General features: G+C 46.3%; 1 protein-coding gene across 1 annotated transcript in view; it reads right to left on the bottom strand.

The window, feature by feature from the left end:
• MDGA2 (MAM domain containing glycosylphosphatidylinositol anchor 2) overlaps positions 1-27,853 on the bottom strand; it is a 217,856-nt gene that overhangs the window by 128,033 nt on the left and 61,970 nt on the right. Inside the window, exons 2-3 of the mRNA XM_066189190.1 lie at positions 27,016-27,155; positions 8,294-8,468 (exon numbers count right to left, since the gene is read on the bottom strand). Of these exons, the coding sequence (XP_066045287.1) occupies positions 8,294-8,468; positions 27,016-27,155 (315 nt within the window). The remainder of the gene's footprint in view (positions 1-8,293; positions 8,469-27,015; positions 27,156-27,853) is intronic.

The following is a 27,853-nucleotide window of genomic DNA, read 5'->3' as shown; positions in this document are numbered from 1 at the left end:
CTCTGAGTGCCACCTCCAGGAATTCCTTGGACACCTCCAGGGATGGGCACTCCAAACCTCCCCGGGCACTTCCAAGGCCTCAGCGCCCTTTCCATGGGGAAATTCCTGCTGCTGCCCACCCTGAGCCTCCCCTGGCCCAGCCCGAGGCCGTTCCCTCTCCTCCTGTCCCTGTTCCCTGGGAGCAGAGCCCGACCCCCCGGCTGTCCCCTCCTGGCAGGGACTTGTGCAGAGCCACCAGGTCCCCCCTGAGCCTCCTTTTTTCCAGGCTCAGCCCCTTGCCCAGCCCCCTCAGGAATTCTCCAGCCCCTTCCCAGCTCCTTCAGCCTCTCCTCATCAGATTTATTCTCAACAATTCACAGAATTCCGGGATGGTTTGGGTTAGAAGGAAGGACCTTCAATCCCATCCAGTCCCACCCCTGCCATGGGCAGGGACCCCTCTCACTATCCCAGGGTGCTCCAAACTCCATCCAACCCAGCCTGGAACACTTCCAGGGATGAAGCCGCCACAGCTTCTCTATCAGGGCAGCTTTGAAACGCTTTGTGTGGGACATAAACCTCAAAAATTCAATCAATTCCTCCATTTCTTGCATGCTGTGGAAAGGAAAACGAGCTCTCCCTCCCTCCGCCCCTTCACGTGTCCGGTGTGGACCCACAACAGCTGGAAAGACGGGAATCAAGTTATTCCCGGCTCCGTGTGAGCTATTTTCCCCTCTCCAAGCCCTTTCAAAGAGATTTATTCTGCATCTGCAGCGCTGCCTGTGCAGAACAGCCCCGGCGCTGAGAACAAGCGGCGTTTCCAGCTGCTGGAAGGAAGCAAATGTTCCCTCCCTTGTTCCCACGGCGGGAGGGCGTGACCCCGGGAGCCCCCTGAGGAGGTGCCATCGATTTCCGATGGAATTTCGGGAGGATCAGAGCCCTGCCGGGAGGCTGTTAACACACTCCAGACACAAAAGGACGAAGCAAACGACCTCACTATCAACAATCCCCCCAGCGCGCAGCTCCAGCCTGTGATGTTTTCCTGAGCGCTCAGGCCGCAACAGAATTCCAAAAATAAAAACGTAATGAGCTCTCGGTGATGGGATTTTAGGGAGGGTTTCCCCCCCCTCTTTTAACGAGGCTGTAAATACACCTGGTTGGAACTCAGGGCCAGGGGATGGCACAGGGGGTGTGGAGCCCTGGTTCCGTGCCTGAGGTGGTTTGGTTTTCTGAAATTCCTTTTCCAGGGAATTTTCTGTAAACAGGAGAAATGTTTTTGTAGCTGTCCCTTTGTTATTCATTCCTTTCCCTAGGAGGGATTTCTCCTTGCTGTCCCTCTGCTCTGACCAATGTGAGTGAAGAGGTTTGTCTGTGTGTCACCAATCGAATCGGTCTGTGTGAAATAGAATAAAAGGGAGACACATCCCAAAACTAGAGGAGTCATTTCCAGCCTTCTGAATGTCGGAGTCTTTGTTGTTGTGGTGTCAGGAGTGCAGCCCTACAGGAGGGTTTTCCTTCTCCAAGGACACCAAATGGAGCCAATTCCCATAATTCCTGAGGCTGGATTAGGAATCCCCCGGGAGCAGCCAGGTTTTCAGGGCTAGCAGAACAAACAACATCCACAATAATGCTGGACTTCCACAGGGATGGGAGCAGCACTGAGGAGAAGGATTGGGAGTGTTGGTGGATCAGAGGCTGGAATTGTGCCCTGGGCTGATCCCTCAGTTTGAGATTGTGCCCCTCTGCTCAGGTGAGACCCCACCTGTGGAGCTGCTCCAGCTCTGGATCCAACAGCAGGAGCTGCTGGAGAGATCCAGAGGATTCCATGGAGCTGCTCCCAGGGCTGGAGCCAGGCTGGTAGAGCTGGGAATTTCAGTGCCTTTACCCAAGTGTCCCTTTGTTGTCTGTGCTTCATTCCACGATTGAAGCATCTCCATGAGTTTTTTCTGGATCTTTTCCTACTTTTGTGGCAGCTGGCGACCCACACCTGACTTAAAGGTGGAGAGGGACTTGGGACAAGGAAGGCGTGGATGTGCTGGAGGAGGACACAGAGCTGCTCCAAGGGCTGAAACCTCTGGAGCCAGGCTGGGAGAGTTGGGAATGTTCCCCTGGAGAGGAGAAGCTCCAGGGAGAGGTGAGGGTACCTAAAGGGGCTCCAGGAGAGCTGGAGAGGGACTGGGGACAAGGGATGGAGGGACAGGACACAGGGAATGGCTTTGAGCTGGAAAGGGGAGATTTGGGTGGGATATTGGGAAGGAATTCGTGGCTGGGCTGGAATTCCCAGATTTGCTGTGGCTGCCCCTGGATCCCTGGCAGTGCCCAAGGCCAGGTTGGACATTGGGCTTGGAGCAGCCTGGGACAGTGGGAGGTGTCCCTGCCATGGCACGGGTGGCACTGGATGAGTTTCAAGTCTCATTCCAACCCAAACCATTCCACGATTCTTTGGGCATATGCACAGATGGAAAAGGATCAGTGGATTTTCCTGATGAACGGATTTTCCCAATCACCAGGACTCAGAAGCTCACACAGAACGAGGCACATCCAGGAATTCCCAGCACCAAACTGCCCCAGGCATGGCCTGAAACCCTGGAAAAATCCTGGAATAACGGGAATTCCTGGGATCCCTGTGCAGGAAGGATTTAAGTTACTACCACACTCGCAACCAGTGACCAGAGTAGAGGATCCCAACCTGGTCTCGTGTTTTTAAGCAACATTAAATAATTAAAGGGCAATGAAAAAGGAATAATTAAAGGGCAGCAAATTAATTGCCCTTTACTTATTCTTTATTCTTTATTCTTTATTCTTTATTCTTTATTCTTTATTCTTTATTCTTTATTCTTTATTCTTTATTCTTTATTCTTTATTCTTTATTCTTTATTCTTTATTCTTTATTTCTATTTATTTTTATTTAGTTTGCTCTTTAATTTAACTAATTAAATTAATAAACAATTAAAGGGCAAAGAAAAGTCCAACAGGAAACGCTTCCACACTCAGGGAAAAACAATTCAGGGTCAGAGTGTGCTGGACAAGACGCAACGAGCACGAAACATTGAATTTCTCCCGAAAGAAGGGCGAATAATTTCAATTGTATTTATATTTTATAAATTATTGTTGGCTGTAAGCACCTCATGGGGGAAATCAGTAGAGAAGAGCTCTTTTGGCTCCAGGGAATATAAATACCAGGACTAAGAATAGCTGGAAATGGAAGGAAACCCAAGTCAATTTGGGGGAGAACCAGGCTGGGGTTTTTTTATGGAAAACGAAGCAGCTGAACAGAAAAACTTGGGCAGAGAGAGGATTCCTCAAAGCTCCACCATCAGATGATTTTTAGGGAAAAAAGAAAAAAAAAAAGTCATTAAATTGATTTTTAGTGGAGCAGCAAAGGAAAAAAAAAAATCAACCCTAAGAAGGAGACGGAGCCATGAGATAAAGGAGGTCAAACTAAACCGGCGGCGTGGTCAATCCAAAAATGAAATTCCACGGGAAAAATGCGATCAGGGTTGATTAAAAAATTCCAGATCACTGTCATTAAATCAAGGGCACTCGAGTCAAGGCGTGGAGTCACTGAAATGCGTTTTTAATCCCGCTTCCCTCACGCTCTTCCCGGGTTTACTTTGGAACCCCACCCTGCTGGAAAACCCCGACGGACCAGCAGCACCCACCAAAAAAAGAACCGTGGAATAAAAAGAGATTTAAACCCACTCTGACACCACAGGGACTGAGATTTTTTAACAGTCATTTTGGGTTTATTAATTCCCTCCGTACTTGCATCATTTTTCCATTAAAACAAAAAAACAATAAAACAACAAAAAAACAGGAAAAAATGGATTATGGATTTCCCAAGGCAGGAAAAACAGGCGCTGATGTCAAAGGCCACCTGACGTGGAATAATTGTTACAAATTGGGAGTATTAACATCTTAAGTCAGTAATTATTGGTTTCATAATCCCAAACCTAATTAATGCTTGTTTCCTCCACTTCTTAAAGGACAGAAACTTAATTTTGTGGAATTAATGAACAACAAACAGGGTTAGGAAAGGCTGGTTTTAGAGCACATCCATCTCCGCTCAGCGAAAGTTTTTTTTCCACAGGCTCCTTAAAAGGTTTAAATAAATCCCCGTTAAAAGTGAAATTCGGAATTAACTGAGTGTAAATAACGAGGAGGGGCTCCTGGTAAGACCCCACTGCTCCCTCCCTGCCTTATTTTGGATTTCAAATGGTCTAAAAGGAGAATAAAAAAATATTTGAATGGAGAAAAAAAAAAAAAAAAAAAGAAAATGTTGATTATTGTTTCCTAATTTATAATAAACAAGGGAGTGCAGAGTGGGTGGTGGAGATGAGTTGAGGGTTGGAGAACTTTTCCTGCGAGGAAAGCTTGGGAGAATTGGGATTGTTCACATGGAGAAGGCTCCAGGGAGAGCTCCGAGCCCCTGGCAGGGCCTGAAGGGGCTCCAGGAGAGCTGGAGAGGGGCTGGGGACAAGGGATGGAGGGACAGGACACTGGGAATGGCTTCAGATTGGAAAAGGGGAGATTTGGGTGGGATATTGGGAATTAGGAATTCGTGGCTGGGCTGGAATTCCCAGATTTGCTGTGGCTGCCCCTGGATCCCTGGCAGTGCCCAAGGCCAGGTTGGCTCACGCTGGGACAGTGGGAAATGTCCCTGCCGTTAGAGCCAGTTTAGCTTTAGGAAAGGAACGGCATAAAAGGCATCCAAACAAACTCATGGAACTTTTTCCTGGAGTTTTTTCCAGGAGGAAAAGGAAATCTGCATCCACATCCAGGTAACACTATGGAATTAAGGCTCTTTAATTAATTGTGAGTTTTATTCCTGAGGTTAAAAATTCCTGATATCAGGAGGATCCTGAGGAGCAAATTCTGCCAGGAAGTTCCCCAGCAGCTCTTCAGGGTGAATTAAACATCGCCCACATCGGCTCAACGTGGGAACTGGAATAATTCCTAATGGGAATTCTGCATTGCCGTTTCTCCAGGCGTCGTCAATTTTTCCTTGGGGTTTGCCCCAGCAGGGTTGGGATTAATCAGGATGGATTAATCAGGGTGGATTCATCATTAATTTTAGTGGATGACTCAAAGGGGTTTGGGTTTGGACACCCAGAACCAGCAAGGTGTGGGTGAGCAGTCACCCAATTCCTGCTGCCCTTTGCCATTCCCATTATTCCCAGTTTTCTGCTTCTATCACTCTCATTCCTGCTACCCCTCAGCATTCCCATTATTCCCAGTTTTCTGTCTGCTTCCATCGCTCTCATTCCTGCTGACCAGAACCATTCCCACTATTCCCAGATTTCTCTGCTTCCATCATCCTCATCCCTGCTGCCCTTCCCCATTCTCATTATTCCCAGATTTCTTTCTCTCATTCCTGCTGACAAGCAGCATTCCCTGATTCCATTCCAGCTCCTTACCTCCCTCCCAGAATTCCAGGGAGAGCCTCTGGAATCAGAGCTGCCAGCAGGGATTTCAGTGGATCCATGGGCACAAGGAATTGTTTTTCCTGAACCTCAGCTCAACCTCTTCCTCCTGGAATTCCAAATTTTCCCATCCCTCACAACGGATGTGTCCCTTCCACCAGGAGTTATTTCCTAAACCTCTCCCTGCACTAAATGTCTCGGGTAAAACTTTCTTCCACCCTGACTCCCACATTATTCTCAGGAATCTTTAAACCTTCACCCGACCTTTTGCTCCACCTTTTTTCCAGGCTGGTATCCATAAAAATCTGGGAACCTAGAGGAATACAAATACACGTTTTCCGTGAAGGCATCAGGAATATTTCTTCACTAAAAACTGGGATATTCGAGAAATTCGTCCTTTGAGAAAGAGCAGCAAAGCTTTCTTGTCAGAACTCTCCACCTTAAAATGAAAATATTTCATTAATTCCATCTTGCCCTTCCCCGAAAAAAGGAGGAAGTGTTCTCCAAGTAAAATTTTTCTGGGAGTTGAAGTATGAAAGCTTTTCCTTCAAAGCCAAAGATGAGATGGACTTTAAAGAGCGAGGGAAAAGGAGCAGAGTTCAAGTCTGGTGTGAACTGAGCTCGGATTTCTGAGGCAGTTTCTTCTCCTGGAGGCTCCAGAAGAATGGAGCTCTCCCTCCTGGGAATTCTTTTCCAAGGGAATCGAGGACGGTTGGTGGAATTCGGGGTGAGAAATGGGAATTTTCAGCCGGAGCTGGGAGGGAAAAAACCCGTTTGCTTTAACAGGAAATAAGGACAGAAAATCTTCTCCTAAAGAAATCATCCCTGGCGGGTTTGGAACAGATCATTCCTTCCCCCTTGGAATGGAAAAGGGCTTTCCAAAAGGAATTATCCAAGGAAATCAAGGAGATGAGGGGGAAAGTTATGAGGGTAGAGAGAGAAAAGGGGGAATGGATTTAAGGGAGATTTGGGTGGGATACTGGGAAGGAATTCCTGCCTGGGCTGGAATTCCCAGAGTGGCTGTGGTTGCCCCTGGATCCATGGAAGTGTCCAAGGCCAGGTTGGACATCGGGGTTGGAGCAGCCTGGGACAGTGGGAGATGTCCCTGCCCATGGAAAGGTCTGGAATGGGATGGGATTTAAGATCCCTTCCATCCCAAACCTTTCCAGGATTCTGGGAGTGCACACAAAGCAAATTTTGCACTCCAGAGTCCAGAGGAGGTTCCAGGATGATCCAAGGGATGGAGCAGCTCTGCTGGGAAAGCTGGGAATGTTCACCCGAAGAAGAGAAGGATCCAGGGGCTAAAGCAATCCCAATCCTTCGTATTTCTCAGTGCAATCCCAACCTTTCCTATTTTCCCCCGCAATTCCAATCCACATTTTCACTCACATCCCAATTTTTCACATTCTTCACCCCAAACCCAACCCATACTTTTCACTCCAATCCCAAACCTTCACGTTTTCCTTGAAATCCCAATCCATCACCTTCTTCACCACAATCAAAATCCTCCACATTTTTTGCCACAATCCCAAACCTTCAAATTTTCACCCCAAATCCAAACCTTCACATTTTTCACCCCAATCCCAATCCTTCACATTTTCTTTGCAATCCCAATCCACATTTTCACTCACATCCCAATTTTTCACATTCTTCACCCCAATCTCAATCCATATTTTTCACACTCCAATCCCAAGCCTTCACATTTTTCATCACAATCCCAACCCTTCCCATTTTTCACTCCAATCCAAATCCTTCACATTTTCTCTCAACCCAATCCATCACATTTTTCACCACGATTAAAATCCTTCACATTTTCACCCCAATCCCAATCCTCCGCATTTTTCACTCCAATCCCAATCTTTGCATTTTCTTTGCAATCCCAACCCTTCACATTTTCTCTCAATCCCAATCCATCACATTCTTCACCATGATCCAAACCCGTCACATTTTTCCCCACAATCCCAATCCTTCACGTTTTTCCCTGCAATCCCAATCCATATTTTCACTTTTACTTTCACATCCCAATTTTTCACATTCTTCACCCCAATCCCAATCCATATTTTTTACTCCGATCCAAATCCTTCATAATTTTTCAGTCCAATCCCAACCTTTACATTTTTCACCCCAATCCCAATCCTTCACGTTTTCCTCACAATCCCAATCTTCACATTCTTTACCGCAATCAAAATCCTTCACATTTTTCACCACGGTCCCAAACATTCACATTTTCACCCCAATCCAAATCGTTCACATTTTCCCCTGCAATCCCAATCCATATTTTCACTCACATCCCAATTTTTCACATTCTTCACCCCAATCCGTATTTTTCACTCCAATCTCAATCCATCACATTTTTTCACCACGATCAAAATCCTTCACATTTTCACTCCAATCCCAATCCTTCACATTTTCACTCCAATCCCAAACCTTCACATTTTCCTTGCAATCCCAATCTTCACATTCTTCACCACAATAAAAATCCTTCACATTTTTTGCCACAATCCCAAACATTCACGTTTTCACTCCAATCCCAAACCCTCACGTTTTCCACCCCAATCCCAACTCTTCACATTTTCCTCTTAATCCCGTTCCGCCACATTTTTCCCCACAGTCCCAAACTGCACATTTTCCCCTGCGATCCCAATCCATCACATTCTTCAGCACCATCCAACTCCTTCACATTTTTCCTCACAATCCCAAACCTTCACGTTTCCACTCCAATCCTCCACATTTTCCCCTGCAACCCCAACCCTTCACATCCTTCCAACCGTTCCACCATTAAACCTCCACCATTAAAAGGGGGATTCATGAGGAGCTGAACATTTCCTGGGAACAAGACACGTTTTAAGTCGTTCCTAGAGGAGCAAAGGGCAGAATTCCAAGGATTTACTCACAGTACACGTCCACTCGGATGGATTTGATGGCCGGGGAGCCCAGGCCGTTCTCAGCCTTGCAGTAGTAGCGGCCTCCCTGGTGTCTCTGGATGTTGGAAATCCTCAGGGTTTCGTTGAAGACACTGGAATCTTGGAATCTGTCAGAGGCACTTCCTGCTGTTTTGGTCCACCTGATCTGAGCAAGCACCAAGAAACAGGGTCACTTTAGGTCTGGAAAGTGGGAGCAAGTCTAAAACTCGGAGCAAAACCACAGGATTACTTTAGGTCTAGAAAATGGGCAGAGTCTAAATCTCAGCACCAAAATCCAGGATAATTTTAGGTCTGGAAAATGGGCGGAGTCTAAATCTCAGCACCAAAATCCTGAATAATTTTAAGTCTGGAAAGCGGGCACAAGTCTAAAACTCGGCAGAAAAACCCAGGATTGCTTTAGGTCTGGAAAATGGGCACAGTCTAAAACTTGGCGTCAAAATCCTGGATAATTTTAGGTCTGGAAAATGGGCAGAGTCTAAATCTCAGCACCAAAATCCAGGATAATTTTAGGTCTGGAAAATGGGCGGAGTCTAAATCTCAGCACCAAAATCTAGGATAATTTTAGGTCTGGAAAATGGGCTGAGTCTAAAACTTGGCACAAAATCCCAGGATTGCTTTATTTCTGGAAAATGGGAACAGTCTAAAACTCAGCGCCAAAAACCAGGATAATTTTAGGTCTGAAAAAAGGGCACAGTCTAAAACTTGGAATAAAATCCCAGGATTATTTTAGGTCTGGAAAATGGGCTCAGTCTAAAACTCAGAGCAAAACCACAGGATTACTTTAGGTCTAGAAAATGGGCGGAGTCTAAATCTCAGCACCAAAATCCTGAATAATTTTAAGTCTGGAAAGCGGGCACAAGTCTAAAACTCGGCAGAAAATCCCAGGATTGCTTTAGGTCTGGAAAATGGGCAGAGTCTAAATCTCAGCACCAAAATCCAGGATAATTTTAGGTCTGGAAAATGGGCAGAGTCTAAATCTCAGCACCAAAATCCAGGATAATTTTAGGCCTGGAAAATGGGAACAGTCTAAAACTTGGCACAAAATCCCAGGATTGCTTTATTTCTGGAAAATGGGAACAGTCTAAAACTCAGCGCCAAAAACCAGGATAATTTTAGGTCTGAAAAAAGGGCACAGTCTAAAACTTGGAATAAAATCCCAGGATTATTTTAGGTCTGGAAAATGGGCTCAGTCTAAAACTCAGCACTAAAATCCAGGATAACTTTAGGTCTGGAAAATGGGCACCATCTAAATCTCAGCACCAAATTTTAGGTCTGGGAAATGGGCACAGTCTAAAACTCGGAGCAAAACCACAGGATTGCTTTAGGTCTAGAAAATGGGCGGAGTCTAAATCTCAGCACCAAAATCCCGAATAATTTTTAGTCTTGAAAATGGGCACAAGTCTAAAACTCGGCAGAAAAACCCAGGATTGCTTTAGGTCTGGAAAATGGGCACAGTCTAAAACTTGGCGTCAAAATCCAGGATAATTTTAGGTTTGAAAAATGGGCAGAGTCTAAAACTTGGCACAAAACCACAGGATTGATTTAGGTCTGGAAAATGGGCAGAGTCTAAATCTCAGCACCAAAATCCAGGATAACTTTAGGTCTGGAAAATGTGCAGAGTCTAAATCTCGGCACCAAAATCCAGGATAATTTTAGGCCTGGAAAATGGGCACAGTCTAAAACTCAAAACAAAACCCTGGGATTATTTTAGGTTTGGAAAATGGGCACAGTCAAAAACTCGGCACCAAGATTCAGGATTACTTTAGGTCTGGAAAATGGGCTGAGTCTAAAACTTGGCATAAAACCCCAGGATTGCTTTAGGTCTGGAAAATGGGCACAGTCTAAAACCCAGCACCAAACCACGGGATTTGTGTGTGGCACCGGGATTTCACCTTGGATGACTCAGGGAAATTCCCAAGAAACTCAACAGCTCACAGGAACAAACACTTCATCCGAGTGTCCCTGAGGAGCTGCGTTCCATGGAATCGTGGAATGGTTTGGATTGGGAGGAGTTTAAAGATCCCATTCCAGCCCCTGCCATGGGCAGGGACATCTCCCACTATCCCAGATTGCTCCAAGCTGTGAACATTCCCAGGGATTTCTGATCTGTGGGATTTGGGGCTGCCTGTGAGGATCTGAAGGAGAACTTAATTCATATTCATGAATCCTCCATCCAAAGCTCCTACAATTCCCTCGGATAAAAATCCAAGGAAAGGGTCCCTCCCTGAGGGCTGTAACCTCGGGAAGATGTGGAATATCAAACAAAGGTCTGGAAAAAACCACAGAACTCATTAAAATCACAAAAATTTCCTCAGGAAAGCAAGGGATAAGCTCCGCAATGGGGCAGTATCCAAGGAAAAATCAGGGAATAATCATCAACACCTTTGAAACACCCAGGAGGGAGCGGAAATCGATCATGGATCAATTCCCAACGTAAAAGGCAAAGTTAAGGAAGTGACAGAATGGATCAGGAATCATTTCCCGTTTGCTTAGCCCCAAATGTTTATGCAAAACATCTTCAGCCCATGATTCTCCATTAAATCTGAGTCAGCACTTCCAAAGGATTGTCCTGGGAATGCTGGAAGTTTCAGGATGGAGCCAGGGATGGGAAATCTCCTCCTCACCACCACGATCAGCTCCATTAAACCATCCCAAAGTTCAGGATTTCCACCGCCCAACTGCCACCACTGCACCACCCTCACTGCCCAAAGGTGTAAATCCCAATTTTTTTTCCATTAAAATCGTGTATTATTCCAAGTTTTCCCAAGAATTTGCCTCCCTGGACAACCGCTGAGATCCCAGTTTATCCCAAGAGGTGATGCCTTCACCCACTTTGGGAATGGGATGTTTGAAGGATGGGAGATCTTTGGAGCTGCTCCATCCCATCCCAGGCAGGACTGGAAAACCAGGAGCCAGCATCTCCCCGTTCCCGGAATGATTTGTTTCCCTCATGAGCACAAAGGCATCAAAATGTGTTTCTGTCGTTAAATCCAAGCACTGGAGTCTAAACAGAGAGGGAAAAATGCCTTCAAACGGGATTTTTTTCCCCACTTTAAATTCGCTCCTCGGAGCAGAATCGTGGTTCAAAGTGACAAAGCCGTGCTGAGAGCCAGGCAGTTCAAATTGAGACTTTTTCTTTTTTTTAACCTCTTAAAACAACAATTTCAGGTGTTGTTTCTGCTTTCCCTTCTCCTCGTCTCCACTCATTTTACTCCCCAGGAAAACCCTTGGGAAAAACAGGGAAGCAGCTTCACGGAGCGTTCCCAAAGCGCTGTCAGAGATGACAACGACTCAACTGAGCTCCACACGACGAAACGTTTCTCCTCTAATCTTTCAGCAATAAAAATCTTGACTCCACTACCCGTCACAGTCATTAGGGGAGGGATTTTGGGGCTGACAGGAATATTTGGGGCTGGGGAAGAGTCATAAATAAAAGAAGGCAAATAAAAACCCCAAACAAACAAAAAGATGAAACAAAACCAACCGAGCCCTGCTTCAAAAACTCCAGTTTGATGTTCAGGGCATTTCAGTCCCTCATAATTTCACTGGATCGTGAAGGCTGGAAAAGTCCTCCAAGGTCATGAAGTCCAACACGGCACTGCCGAGGCCACCACTGCCCCGTGTCCCCAAGTGCCACATCCACAGGGATTCAAACCCCTCCGGGCATGGGGACTCCACCCCCTACCTGTGCCAGGCCTGGACAGGCCTTTTAGGGGGGGAAATTTCCCCAAATATCCAATCTAAACCTCACGGAATCCCTGAGGCTGGAAAAGAGCTCCAAGGTCACCGAGTCCCAGCTGTGCCCAATGCCCACCCTGTCCCCAGCCCAGAGCTCTGGGTGCCACCTCCAGGAATTCCCTGGACACCTCCAGGGATGCGCACTCCAAACCTCCCTGGCCACTTCCAAGGCCTCAGCACCCTTTCCATGGGGAAATTCCTGCTGCTGCCCACCCTGAGCCTCCCCTGGCCCAGCCCGAGGCCGTTCCCTCTCCTCCTGTCCCTGTTCCCTGGGAGCAGAGCCCGACCCCCCCGGCTGTCCCCTCCTGGCAGGGACTTGTGCAGAGCCACCAGGTCCCCCCTGAGCCTCCTTTGCTCCAGGCTCAGCCCCTTGCCCAGCTCCCTCAGGAATTCTCCACACCCTTCCCAGCTCCGTTCCCTTCCCTGGACACGCTCCAGCCCCTCCATTGTTCTTCTTGTCATGAATGACCCCAATTGACCCCAAGATCCCAGGTGGGGCCTCACCATTTCCAAGCAGAGTCTCCAAAGTTTCACCCATCCCTAATTTTTTTGCTCCATCAGGCCCACAGCACATCCCCACTCTCCTCCCAGGCAGATCCCACAGGAACCCAGGCTGGTTTTTGGGAAACCTCTTCTAGACCAGACTAAATCCAGTCCAGTGGAGCTCCCACAAGGCCGGGTTTAGGGGGCCCAGTTCCCACCATGTCGTGCTCTGGAATGTCACCGAGGTTTTTGATTCCCTGCAGATAAATATCAGCCTGTCTGATTAAACCTGTTCCCATCTTTAAAACTCCATAAAATTAATCTGGAAAAATTCTGCTGTCCTTCAGGCAGTGCCAACAGCAGAGGAAGAAACTCCGAGAAAATTCCCTAAATATTGGGAGTTGATGAATCCCGGTTTATGTTCGTATCAGAGCTTGTTGGTATTTCCAGAATATCCCTGCGAGACTGGAAATTAACCCCACCCTCAATTCCAGGAAATTTTCGGAACTAAATCCCAAATCTCAAAGATCCAAATGCTAAATTTGCCAGTAATACAAACCCTAAATATCAATGAACCAAACCTTAAATCCCCCAGTGATCCAAATCGTAAATTTTCCAGTGATCCAAACCCTGAATCTCCCAGAGATCCAAACCGTAAATCTCCCAGCGATCCAGACACTAAAGCTCAATGATCCAAACCCTAAGTCTCCCGGTGATCCAAACCCTAAATCTCCCCATGATTCAAATCCCAAATCTAAGTGGTCCAAACCCTAAATCTCAATGGTCCAAACCCTAAATCTCCCAGTGATCTAACACCGAAATTGCAAAGATCCAAAACTTATATCTCCGTGTGATCCAAACCCCAAATCTTCCAGTGATCCAAACCCTAAATCTCCCTGAGACCCAAACCCTAAATCTCAGTGATCCAAACCCCAAATCTCCCAGTGACCCAAACCCCGAATCTCGCTGTGATCCCAATCAGCTGTGCCGGATTTTCCTCCCATGGGATCCCAATCCCTCCCAATGCTGTCGCTGATCCCAAAATAGGAGCGAGAGTCTGAGCTGCCACCGGGTTCAGCTGTGGTGGCAAAGAAAGGAGCTGACGTTTGATTCTGCAGGAAAAGTGAGAGAACTGGGAAGGAGGAGCAGGGAAAATATGGGAAAAGGGTGGGAATGTCGATAAGAGGGATTTGGCAGCCCAGCTTGGAAGGAAAGGCATCGACAGCAAAGGTCAGGCAGGGGCAGCAGCTGCTGAGATCCTGCAAAAACTCCCTGATCCCTTAAAAAATCAGATATTCCATATAAAATATTCCTTAGAAAACCAGGAATCAGAGTAACTGGCTGAGCAAGGGTTATTTGTGTGGGATTTTTCCTAAAAAAAAATTCCTTTTTTCTTTTAAAATGACCTGATGGTCGCAAAGCACTAAAAAATGCCATGGCACGGAATTCCAGGATCTAAACACATTCCAAAATTGAGATTATTCCCTGGTGGGAATTTAATCCATCCATGCCTTCTTATCCAGGATATTGGGTGCAACTTTTCCATCAGGCAATTCCAAAATATCGGCCTGAGCACATCCTGCGTGCACGCTCCAGGTGTTGGAGACAGGACAAGGAACGTGTGGGATCAGTCAGGTTGGAGATTCCAAACATTTTGACTCAATGTTTCCATGGTTTTTTTTGCTCTGTGAGCACTGATTTTCCCTTTCTTCCACAGCATAACTTGGCAAAGTCTCCTCCAGGCAGGAAAACACCTCAAACAACGTTAAAAAACACTGGAAAAGGCTCAAAATCCCTCCTTCCCCAAACCTGGCATGGCTTAAAAAGAGTCTGGAAATTCCTTTGTTCCGGGAAAAGGAATTGGAAAGGTGTTGGCATCCCACTGGCTGAGATTCCAGCTCATTTCCAATTCCAGCAGAAGAAAAAGGCAGCAAACTCCAGCGATCCCAAATAGCATCATTCATGTCTTGTGGAGCGCTACTGGCACACCTTCCAACGACTCCCACGAGTGCCAAGGAACGGAATCTGGGAACGCTTCCCACATTTCAGGAGAGTTGCAAGGAGATGAAAAGGAAAAAATTGTAAAAAAAAAGCCTGGATAGGCTTGTAGCTAGGAATAAAACCAGGACTAAGGGCTGGGATTAAGGGTTTGGAAAGGCGGGGTTAAGGGAATGGGAAGCAACGACGGGAATTTCCAAAGGGAAGGGAAGAGAGCTAAAAATCAGGGAATGTTTTAAACTGAAAAAAAAACAGCACAGGGAAAAAGGGAAAGCCACTAACTGGTAACTGCCTGAGGGACAGGATGCAGGGAATGGCTTCCCACTGCCAGAGGGCAGGGCTGGGTGGGAGATTGGGAATTGGGAATTGGGAATTCCTGGCTGGGAGGGGTTGGGCTGGAATTCCCAGATTTGCAGTGGCTGCCCCTGGATCCCTGGCAGTGTCCCAGGCCAGGCTGGACATTGGAGCAGCCTGGGACAGTGGGAGGTGTCCCTGCCCATCCAGGGGTGGAAGGGGATTTAATGGGTGGCAATGGGATTTAAGGTTCTCCCAGCCCAAACCGTTCCATGATTCCACAACAGCTGAAGGCTCTTCCCAACAACACCCTTCCAACCCAAGCCATTCCAAGATTCCATAGTACTTGAAGGGTCTTCCCAACAGCACCATTCCAACCCATATCATCCCAAAATTCCATAGCACTCTAAGGTTTTTCCCTTCCCCTTGTTGTTGGGAAGAGCCTTTAAGTACTATGGAATCTTGGAATGGTTCGGGTTGGGTTCCCAACACCACCATTCCAACCTGAACCATTCCAAGATTCCATAGCACCTAAAGACTTTTCCCAACTACACCATTCCAACCCAAACCATCCATGGAATGGTGTTGTTGGCAACCCAACCCATCTATTCCATGATTCCATAGAACTCTAAGGCTCTTCCCAACTACACCATTCCAACACAAAACATTCCAAGATTCCATAACAGTTGAAGGCTTTCCCAGCTGCACCATTCCATGATTCCTCAACAGCTGAAGGCTTTTCCCAACACCATCATTCCAACCCAAACCATTCCATGATTCTGCAGCAGTTGAAGGCTCTTCCCAACAACCCCATTCCTACCCAACACATTCCAAGATCCCATAGCACCTAAAGGGTTTTCCCAACTACACCATTCCAACCCATCCATTCATGGAATGGTGTTGTTGGGCACCCAACCCATCCATTCCATGATTCCATAGCACTTAAAGGCTCTTCCCAACTACACCATTCCAACCCAAACCATTCATGGAATGTTGGGAACCCAACCCAAACTATTCCAAGATTCCATGCACTTAAAGGCTCCAATCCATATCATCCCAAAATTCCATAGCACTCTAAGGCTCTTCCCAACAACACCATTCCACGACAAAGCATTCCATGGTTCCACAGGAGTTGAAGGCTCTTCCCAAAAAACACCATCCCAAGATTCCACAAGAGCTGAAGGCTTTTCCCAACACCACCATTCCAACCCAAACCATTCCAACATTCCATAGCACTTAATGGTTCTTCCCAACACCATTCCATGATTCCACGAGAGCTGAAGGCTTTTTCCAACGCCACCATTCCAACCCAAACCTCTCCAACTCCACACGTGTTGGAATGTCTCCTGGATTTCCCAAACTTGCAGGATTATCCCTCTTTCGTTGTAATTCCACTTTCTTTGGCTCTGGTGCAAACTCCCCGGATTTTGCCGGCGCTTTCTCCTTAACGATGTATTTACCTAATTAGCATAATTGTCTGCAATTATGTAATTAGCGTTCATATGTGTAATCATTGGAACATGTAATTAGCCCTAATTACACCATTAAAGCCTGCGAGTCAGAAATATCTTCATCATTTTGATTGACAGACATATGGGCAGGGAGGGGGAAAGAAAAAAAAAAAAACAACAAACCCCACTCGTTATTTTTATCTCCTTGGATCACGAAATCCGCAGGAGGATCCAGGATTCAGCCCGGAACGGAGCTGGAATTATTTTAAAAATTGATATTATTGATCGAAACCATAACGAGGTTATTCCGTTGGAAGAGAAGGAGGGGAAACAGCTCGAAAATAAGGAAAAATTGGCAAGATTTTTCTGGAAAAAGAAATTGAGAATCATCTGGAAACGTTTAAATTTTAATTCTAATATTCACTTGATTTGAGGTAAAATTTAAGAATTATCTTGAAATATTTAATTTTCCATGTCTAATATTCCAAGATGAAAACTAAGGAAAAAAGCCCCCAAAATGTAGCAAGATTTTTCTAGAAAAAAGAAAGTGAAAATTATCTTGAAGCATTTCATTTTTAATTCTAATAATCACTTGATTCCTGGATGAAAAATAATAAAGAAAAAGAGAAAACGGAGAGCAGCAGTGAGATTTTTTCTGTAAAAAATTAAGAATTTTCTGGAAATATTTATTTTTTCGTGTCTAATATTCCAATGCGAAAAACAAGGAAAGAGTCATAAAATGCAGCAAGTTTCTTGGGGAAAAAAGAAATTAGGAATTATCAAAAATAAGGAGAAAAATTCAGGAAAGAGGCACCAAATGCAGCAAGATTTTTTTCTGGAAAAAGAAATAACTGTCTTGAAATATTTAATTTTTGATTCTAATATTCACTTGACTTGAGGACAAAAAAAAATACGGAATAAAAAAACAAACCAGAGCAGCAGTGAGATTTTTCTGTAAAGAAATTCAGAATTATCTGGAAATATTTAAAATTTTACGTCTAATATTCTAATGTGAAAATTAAAGAAAGAGTCCTCAAACACAGCAAGATTTTTTTGGAGAAAAAGGAATTATGAATCCTTTTGAAACGTTGAATTTTTCATGTCTAATATTCTGATATGAAAATTAAGGAAAGAGTCTCCAAATGCAGCGAGATTTTTTTTTCTGGAAAAAGAAATTGGGAATTGTTTGGAAATATTTAATTTTTAATTCTAATATTCACTGGATTTTAGGAAGAAAAATAATAGAGAAAATGAGAAAAAACCCCACAGAAATGGTTGTAGGGAGATGCTGTCGCATCCTAAGAAAGGGGTTTAAAATTCCTTGGATTTTTCGCCCCCTCTGAAATAAACCAGATTTATCCGAATAGTCAATATTTGGTTTTATTTTGTTTTATTTTAACATCTGTGCTGTAGGGCCTGCAGGACAGTGCCAGAACAAACACCTGGCATGAAATAATTTCATTGGGACAGCAAAAACTGGGAATTTAAAAAAAAAAATATATTTTTTAAATATTTTCCCTTTACTTTTAAATATTACTTTTAAATGTTACTTTTAATTATTACTTTTAAATATTACCTTTAAACATTAATTATTACTTTTAAACATTACCTTTAAACATTAATTTAAAATATTGCTTTTAAATATTGACCCTGATTAAATATTTGAATTGATTTCAAGTTCAACTTCTCCTCTTCAGGTTCAGGGTTCTTGGGTTTTTTTAATAAGTTTATTTTTTAAAAGTCAAAAAAACTAAAACAAATTAAAAATCAAGTGGCTGAGCTGCCAAAAAATTTGGGAGGACCAGAGGGGAAGCCTAAAAAAAGCAACATTTAGGAATAAATCTTAATTGGGAAGATAAATATTCCCTGGATAAAGATTTTCCAGCCTGATAAACTCCATTGGAGCATCCAACGGTTCAGGTGAGAGGCAGCAAAACCAACCTGGAGCTTCACCCAGATCATTCCCAGCTGCCAGAGGAGGGAGGAGAGCTCAATCCATGAAATCCATGGAAATGTCAGCATGGAAATGAAATTATCCAGAAGGATCCTGAGGGGTCGTTATCCCATCCCAGCAGGAAAGTCCCAATTTGTTCCAGTTCTCCCCATCAGACTCCTCAGCTGGGAGAGGTTTTGGGAGAGGAATTTCTTCGCTTAAAATTGAAAAGCAACAAACTCCAGAGCTTTAGGAGTTCATGGGATCACAAAATCCCGAAATGGGTTGGGTTGGGTTGGGAGAGATTTAAAGGATCATCCCATCCCACCCCTGCCATGGGCAGGGACACCTCCCGCTGTCCCAGGCTGCTCCAAGCCCAATGTCCAACCTGGCCTTGGGCACTGCCAGGGATCCAGGGGCAGCCACAGCAAATCTGGGAATTCCAGCCCAGCCAGGAATTCCCAATTCCCAATATCCCACCCAAATCTCCCCTTTCCCAGCCTAAAGCCATTCCCTGTGTCCTGTCCCTCCATCCCTTGTCCCCAGTCCCTCTCCAGCTCTCCTGGAGCCCCTTCAGGCCCTGCCAGGGGCTCTGAGCTCTCCCTGGAGCTTCTCCTCTCCAGGGGAACATTCCCAGCTCTCCCAGCCCCAGAGGGGCTCCAGAGCTTGGAGCAGCTCCATGGATTCCTCTGGATCACTCCAGCAGCTCCACATCCCAGAGGTGGAGGCAGCTCTGCAGGTGGGATTTCATGGACAACATCCCTTCCAACAGCAACGGGAACAATTCCTGATTATCCTGCAGGAAAACCTCCCAAGCATTTCCTTGAGGAGATCTCATTCCAAAGCCACCAGCACTTCTCCATCAGCCCCGGCTGATCTGCATCAGCTGCTGGTTTCCCTGGTTACCAAATTATCCGAGTACTCATCAAATCCACTCCTCTCCAGCCAGACCTCGCAGCTCCAGCCTTTATTCCAGAACCACCCGCAGCCCTGTGCCGGGAGACTGGAGTGTTCCTCATCCATGGAAAAACAGCTCCTGGTGCTTTATCCCAGAGCCTTTCCTGGGCCCATCAGAAACAGGGAAATAAAAGCTGACGGCAGAAAGGGGAAAACAAAACACGGCAGAGCTTTGGGAGGGGAGAAAACAGATGGAAAATATTCAGAGGACAAGTGTCCGTGTTTCAGGAAAATTGGGAACTTTTTTTCCCCCCTGTTTTCCTTAAAATGAGAGTCCAGCTGTGTGGGCGCTGGGAATTTTCTGTCAGGGATTTCCAGCAGGTTTAAGGTGCCCAAATGTCAAAATGCAACTGGTCTGGTGCCACTCCCCAGCCTGGTTGTCATTCCCAGCTCCATGAGACTCCCTCCAGGCTCATCCCAATGATTGCTGAGGCTGTAACAAGTCCAGGCTCGATATTCCCAGCTGATGAGTGGGATTGAAACTCAAATTTCCCTTCCCTGATGCTGCTTTTTTTCTGGATTGAACCTCTTTTTATCCGGATCTGACCTCTTTCCCTCAGAGCTTCCAAGCCCTTTGTCAGGAACCTGCAAACACATTCCCTGTGGAGAGACAGCGGCCACCTGGAACCAGGAAAACTGGCCGGAACTGCGCCGATTATTCAGGATAAAAACATCTTTTTTTTTTTTATAAAGGCGTTTAATTCCTTTTATCAGCTTGCAAGCCATCGGAATCATGGAATGGTTTGGGATGGAAGGGACATTAAAATTTCTCCAGGATTAGAGCTCAGAGGCAGCTGCGGCTCATTCCCAAAGATCCTGGTGCAGCTCCAGGAGCCCCTTAACCCCACGCCGTGGATGCTGTGATTCCTGTCCCGGATTTTTTTTTGGAGCGTTTCCCACTCCTCCCTCCCGGCAGGCAGAGCAGGGCAGGCTCGGAGCCCTGCAGAGCTCTGCAGAGGTGCGAATTCAGGTGCTGCTCCCGGGCGAGAAAACATCAAATAAACTCCTCTGAGCGGCACCGGCGTCATGTAAAGCTTAATCACAGATTTCTTTTCATGCCGGAGCAGGGTGGAAACATCTTCCCTCACTAAACGGGAGCTTTATCCAGTCAAACATTTAGGAAAGGGTTGTTGGTTTTGTTGGTTTTTTTTTCCTTTCCCAGCATAAAATCCAGGCTAATTTAGTCATGAGTCAGGCTTGGGTTTTGTCAGGTGCTCAGTGAACATTTGTAAAAGTCTTCCCGCGAACTGAGGAGTGTCAGATGGAATCAGCGTCAATTTTCCTAACAAGGCTCCAATTACCGCTCCGAGGAGCCGCGGAGTGGGGTGGGAAAACAGCTGCTCCCGTGCGAGGGACCCCCCCGCCCCCCTTCCCTCGCCTGCATCAGCACTTGATAAGGATTCTTATCAATTAAAATCAAGAACGTGGCGCCCACTTTGCCTCAAAGGAGCCTTTTATGTCTCACTCGCTGCTGATCAAAGAGAAGGGAATGTGGGGCTTTTGTCCTGGGTTTTTTGGGAATGCTGATTTTTCTTCTTTTTCCTTTTTTTTTTTTTTTTTTATGGATGGGGTGCCAGAGAATGGGAATTTTCCCTTTCCAGGCATTAATGAGGAGAAGGCAGGATCCTGTTTTGCAGTGTTGGAGGAGGCTCCACTAATCACAGGGAGTAATTAGGGGGATGCATTTGAAATAATTAATATTTACAGCGTGTCAGAGTTACCTGGGTCTGTTCACAGGGAGAGCTCGGTGCTTTCCAAGGAGTTTATGAGTGACAGGAAAATGGGGAATGGCTTTAAACTGACAGGGAATAAGTCTAGCTGGGATTTTGGGAAGGAATTCCTGGCTGGGAGGATGGGATGGGCCTGGGCTGGGATTCCCAGAGCAGCTGTGGCTGCCCCTGGATTCCTGGAAGTGTCCAGACTGGAGCAACTTGGGATAGTGAGATGTGTTCCTATGCATGGCAGGGGGTAGCACTGGATGGGCTTGAAGTTCCTTCCCATCCAAACCATTCCATGATTCCATGAATTCCATATTTATATATTAATATGGGCATCAAGTCCCCTTCCAACCCCACCCATTCCCTGCTCTGGGTCACTTGGGTCACCCCCTTTGGCCACCCCAATTCCCAGCAGGCTGGATGTGTTTTTTCCAACCTCACACCTCCCCTGGAGCAGCATTTCCCTGGCTCTGCTCCGGGCTCAAAATCCCAGGATTTCCTGGCAGCTCCAAGGGGAGCCGCTCCTGCTGCCTCAGTGCCACCAGCACAGCACCCAGCTCCCACGAGTGGGAAGAAAACACAACCAAACAGAGGCAGGGAGAAATTCCAGGGCTCCTCAAAGCACATCCTCCCCCTGCTTTGCTTCCCGGGAAATCCGCGGATCCGCCACGCTCTTCACACCCCACCGGCCCCGAGAGCGCTCCTGGATTTTTCCGGGGGAAAGGGATGCGCTCCCATGGGAAAAAGGGTGGCAGGAGGATGTGAGGAGGAGGTGGGATCTTGTTAAGATGTGCTGCAACCTCAAAAATAGGGAAAAAAAAAAAAAAAAGAAAATCCTGGAGCGTGCGGCTTCCAGATGGTTGGAATGACGCCGTGGCACCGGCAGCTGCTCCTTCGGAGCCTCGGGAATGACGAGAGTGGGGAGGCAGCACCTGGAAGAGGGAGGGACACGATGGGAGGGCCAGAGGTCACCCTGCAGCACGGGGAGGGACTGGCGGAGTGTAACAACGTGTCTTTTCATCTGTCTATAAATTTAATAAATGTTTCATCTGCCCCTTGACGAGTATCAGAAAAACTGTGTAGTGGGGTGGGCCCGTCGGGTGTTTGGAAAAACGCACTTTGGGCAGTGTCGCAGACGCGGAGAATAAATTCGTGTGTAAAATATTGTGCGTCACAAATCCGAAATCGTCACCGTGAGTTTGGATTCCAAAAGCAGCACAAGGCGTCTCCAAAATTCCAAGGGGCGCTGTGCAACTGTGAAATAGCAGAATTTGCAACAGAAATGGCAAGGCTGAGCGGGAGACCCATCAAGGGTGGACCTCCGCCTCACGGCTGATCAACATCTGATATCAATCTTGGTGGAGGATCTGGGAGGATGATCAAATCAGCGCCCCAAAGGAGGATTCTCGGAACGCCTTTCATACTGTCAGGAAACTCTTTCCAAACCTCCCTCGGAAAGAAAGGAATGCGTGAATATTCGGACTTTCAATGGACGTTGCCTCCGGGCAGAAAAACCGTATAAAAACCCGCGCGCACGGAGACCCAGCATTTGTGACCAAGGTTGGACAGCACCGTTGCTGCTGCTCCTCTGTCCACCCAACACTCGGTCGATGCTGTCCAATTTTATTGTGGCTTTCTCAAGCTGATTTCGGAAATGGCTAAATAAATTCTTTCATATTGGATTGGCTATTGATCGTTTATAACGGGCAGTGTTGCTAATGCCATCGGACACAGCTTTGGGGAAATCTTGTGCCTGCTCATCGGGTTTATCAAATTGTCCCTCTCCACTGAGACGCTCCACTGTGAAGTGAGCTCGGCCAGGTTCACCTTTGCAATTAATTAATTAGTTGCTTTTTCTAAATTGATTCTCAGAGAAGAAGCTCTGTAGGTGTTAAAAGGAGGGACGTGACACGCCTGATACCACGGAGGACTAGCACGTGCGTTGAAAAGGTTACCTTTAGGGGATTTTTAAAATATGGTGAATTTCCCCCACGTTATTTTGAGACTTTACATAATTCTTTGAGCGCTGCGGTCCCATTTCGGGTTTTTTTCCCCTTTTATATATCACTGGAGCAGCTAATATTTGTCATTTTTCAGCAAGGTCCCAATTTCCATCCAAAGGGGAGGACTGGGACACTGTCCCCTCCCAACTCCGCGCGTTTTGCTGCTGGGAATGTGCCATTCCCACTGGGATAACGTCACCCAAGGTGGGGCAGAGCTTGGAGGTGAACCACTGGGAAAATCACAGCCAGAGGAAGGCAAAGCCCAAGGAAGGGGAGGTGGGCCCGACAAACAAGATCTTTATAAACTCCTGGAATCACTGAGATTGGAAAAGCCATCCAAGAACTGAGTCCAGCCATTTCCAGCATTCCCAAGGCCACCACTGATCCATGTCCCCAGGTGCCACATCCACATGGATTTTAAATCCCTTCAGGGCTGGGGAAACTCCTGGAATCACTGAGATTGGAAAAGCCATCCAAGAACTGAGTTCAACCATTCCCAGCATTCCCAAGGCCACCGCTGATCCATGTCCCCAGGTGCCACATCCACATGGATTTTAAATCCCTTCAGGGCTGGGAAAACTCCTGGAATCACTGAGATTGGAAAAGCCATCCAAGAACTGAGTTCAACCATTCCCAGCATTCCCAAGGCCACCGCTGATCCATGTCCCCAGGTGCCACATCCGCGTAGATTTTAAATCCCTCCAGGGACGGGGACCACCGCCCCAGGGAAACCTTTTCCATCAAATTTTTCCTTAGCTCCAATGTAAACCCCTCCTGGAACAACTTGAGGCCATTTCCTGTTGTTACTTGGGGGGGCTGGGAGGGAAAAGCCTGGATACGCCCTCCTGTAGGAATTTCCCATTCATCCTTCAGTGGAAAACCGGGAATAAAACAATCCCAGCCAATCCCTGCTCATCAGGTTCTTCCTCCTCTGCTCCCCATGATCCAAATGTCATTCCTCACTTTGGAAAGTCAGTTTTCGTTTCTGACCTGCCAGCACAGGGGAGAATTCCCAAGAAAAATCAGGAAGAAACACGTTCCTCAAGGCTGGGCAGGAGATTGTCACCGGTGGGGATTAAATGTCACCTCTTGGCTACTCAATCCAGGAAATGCCTCATTTGTGTCCAGGGATAAGTGGCCTTTGGATATCCTGGCACATCCCTTTAGAGCTGGAGAGCAGGGCCGGCCCAGCCCCTGGATCCTGGATAAAATCTGGGAAAAGGACAAGTCCCCCGGGGTGATCCTGCTCCAAACTTTGCAGGATTTTACCTAAAAATCGAACCAACCTCTCCTGACGGCCACAATTTATGGAAAAATTTTATTGTACTTAAAAAAATAAATATTTTAAAAATAAATATAATTTATAAATAGAAATAAAATAATTTTATTTGTTTATAAAATCAATAAAAATTTACTTTCTTTATAAATTCACCTCACCTGGCGGGGGATAAAGTGTTTTAAAAATTCCAGCCAGGAAAATTATTTCTATGGTGACTAAGGGTACGTTCCAAAGCTGGGTGTGACAAGGTGGGAAATGGGGATAACAAATAATAATCCCATGGAACATCCCAAAATCGCTCCATGGATAACAAGCGGACACTCAAGGATGTGTTGGGGTCTTATATTTAATTAGGGATGAGGTGAAGGTTTGGGATCAACGGAGCAATTATTTTTAATAATTCCCACGTCCTTGTATTATTCCTCCCAAAAAACCTCATTGATGCTGAGAAGACTCCATGAAAATTCAGAGGAGGAATTCCCAAAAAATTTCCAGCAATTGGAAAATGCAACCACTGCTCTGAACACAGGAATTTCAGGGGAAAGACAGCAAGGAGAGCTGAAAAAACGGGAAGATTTGATAAATCTGAAGATTTCTGTTCAAAGGGAGGGCCCCCCGGAGTGGAGTCACTTGGAGCAGATCAGAGACATCCCCGAGCCAGCAGATCCCAAAGAAGGGCGTCCATTGATCCCAAAGTTAAAAGAACAAACGTTGGATAGACAAAAGAGGGATAAACGTGTGCTTTGGTAAAGCAGGAATGAGGAGTGACAGGAGGGAAGGGGGGGAAAAAAATGGAATTTTTTCTCATTCATTCATTTCTCCTCCCAGACCCGTCACGGGCAGCCTCAAATCCTACAGGTGAGAAATCCCTGGGAATGTTCAAGGCTTGGGGTGGAAAATATCCCTGCCCATGGCAGGAGTTGGCACCAGTTGATTTTTAATCTCCTTTCCAACCCAAACCATTCCACGATTTTGTGATTTTACAGATTCCCAATCCAGGGCTGTTTAATTCTTCCAGTGTATAAAACCAAAAGGAGTTTCTGCGCCAAGAATGATTGGGAAGTTTGAGAAATGTGGAAGTGTGAAATCACTCTGGGAATGCACAATTCCATATTTTATAACCTCATTCCCCAGCATCTGATCAAACAGCAGCTGGAAAACAATTCCCGTGCAATTTGCAACCCAAATCTGAGAGCATCCTGTGGAAAAATCCGGAAAAAATTGGAATACTGGAAACACCAGCACAGAATAAACTTCCGTTACTTCGGTTTTAAATCTTTTCCTTAAATCGGGAACAATCATGGAATAAACAGCGGAGAAACAGCAAACCCCTCCTTCCTGGAGGAGCTCACACTGAAGGTCTCCTGGAGAATTCCCTGCTCACAGTTCCTGCCTGTCCCTTGCGATTCCAAGAGTGAAGGATTTAATTCATCAGCTTGGAAAGAAAATCCCTGGTGATTATTAAAAATTACTAATTAAAAATAACCGATTAACGAGGTGCCCTGGCCCAAGGGGGTCACGCCAGGGAGGTGCAGCACGAGTTGCCACCACTCTTGAGCTTGATAAAATCCAGGTTAGACCTGGAAAAAGCTGTTTTATTCCCAGTTCATTCCGATTTATCCAGCTGCAGCACTGGTGATTCCATGACATCTCAGATCCAGGTGAACAGGGAGACTTTCCCAAGCTCTTGGGTGTCGCTGCTCCAGCTCTTCTCTCATCCGAAGTTCACTGGATTCACACTGGGAAAAACTATTGGAGGCTTGAGGATGATTTGGTGATCCCTGAGCTGTGCCCGTGGATTGGGAATGGTTGGGAATTTCCTCTGCTCCAGGTTCTCGTGTTGATTTTTTTTTTTAATGGAAAATGATATCAGGATCCTTTGGGAAAAGTGGGAAGGAGGTGGTGGTTTTGGATTGGGAATGTGGGAAAGGTTGAGAGGACTTTTGGATTAACTTCAGCTGGGATGGGAAGAGGAGTTGGGAGATGGAGATTTGTGGAGTTGGGAATGGGGATCATTCCAAGATCCCAAATAACAGGGCAACTTCAGGGATTTTTATCCAACAATTTCCATCCTTATAATTGTCTCCCTTCTCCTTTACGAACCACCATGAGAATCAACCGCACCAGGATTTTAAAGCACAACATTACTGATATTAACACCAGATTTTCCAAAAAAAACCTCGTCAACATTCCTGCCCTTGATGTTCCTCCGGAACACCCAACATCCACCCAACAGCCGAGGGAAACGCTTTTACTTTTTCCCAGTGGGATCCACTTTTTTCCAATGGGATCCGCTTTTTTTCCCACGGTATCCAATGTTTGGAATCCAGTGGGATTCCAGATTTTTTTCCAATGGGTTCCACACCTGGATCCCAGGAAAGCGTGGGTGGGCACAGGTGTGGTGGGGACAGATGTGAATGTTCTGGCTTCTTTTCTTTTCCTTGCCAAGATCAGGATGAATAACACGGGAAATGTAGTTGGATATTTATTATTCCTTATCTTTTCACAGACTCACGAGCCGTGAGCTCTAACTAGCAAATTAGAGAAACGAGGTAAAATGGAGAGCTTCTAATTCTTTCCAAGGTGATTTAAGTGGGAATTACCCAATAAGGAGGTGACACCTGTATTATTGATATTTCTGACCCAATAATGACCACCCAAGGCTGCAATGTGGACCTTTTCCACCCAAGTACAGAAAACCACCCAAACCCACGGAGAAGAAGGTGAAGAAGAAGGACTTAGACAATGCCCCAAATCCTCCATCTTTACTCCCATGTATTACTATTTACTAAAATCCCAAATTCTCATTTTCCAGCATTCCAACAGGCAGGGACTCACCTGTGGCCGGGGGTGGCCGGTGACCAGGCAGGTGAGCTCCAGGGTCTCTCCCTCGCGGATGGTGTAGACCCTCTCGGAGTAGCGCTCCTCCTCGATGTTACAGGCCAGGCCCGAGTGCACGATCCGCACCGTGGGGGGGGCTGCAAGGCCAGCAGAGAAACGGGATCAGAACCACACGGATCACCGAATTATGGGATGTTTCAGGTTGGGAGAATCCCACTAGAATCAAATTCAGCTCTTAAGGGAATCAAATGTGACCTTGGAATTTTCAGCTCCGTGATCCAACCAACTGAGCCCATCCCAAACAATCCGACCCCTAGGGTTGGCCATGAGCTGGGGGGGCTCCAAGGCCAGCAGAGAAACGGGATAAGAATCACATGGATCATGGGATAATTAGACATTCCAAGTTGGAAGAATCCCATAAGGATCAAGTCCTGCTCTTAAGGGAATCAAACGTGACCTCGGCATTCTCAGCTCCATGATCCAACCAACCGAGCCCATCCCAAACAACCCCACTCCTGAGGCTGGCCCTGAGTGGGGGGGCTGCAAGGCCAGCAGAGAAACGGGATGAGAATCACGTGGATTGTGGGATTATTGGACATTTTGGGTTGCAAAAAATCCATGAGGATCAAGTCCAGCTCTTAAGGGAATCAAACACGACCTTGGCATTCTCAGCTCCACGATCCAACCAGCCGAGCCCATCCCAGGCCACCCCATCCCTGGAGCCAGCGCTGAGTATCTCCCCCACACAGATACTCCTTGTTTACTCAGCGCCACAAGAGATTTCCATGGTTTTTATTAATCCCTGGCAATCCCCTGAACGGAACCTCCAGCAACC

The sequence above is a fragment of the Chamaea fasciata genome, unplaced genomic scaffold (assembly GCF_029207755.1).
Source record: "Chamaea fasciata isolate MVZ Bird 193981 ecotype frontalis unplaced genomic scaffold, bChaFas1.0.hap1 SCAF_7, whole genome shotgun sequence".
Taxonomy (NCBI): Eukaryota; Metazoa; Chordata; class Aves; order Passeriformes; family Sylviidae; genus Chamaea; species Chamaea fasciata.
The sequence above is the reverse complement of the archived record's forward strand: the minus strand, read 5'-3'. Positions and strand labels throughout refer to the sequence as shown.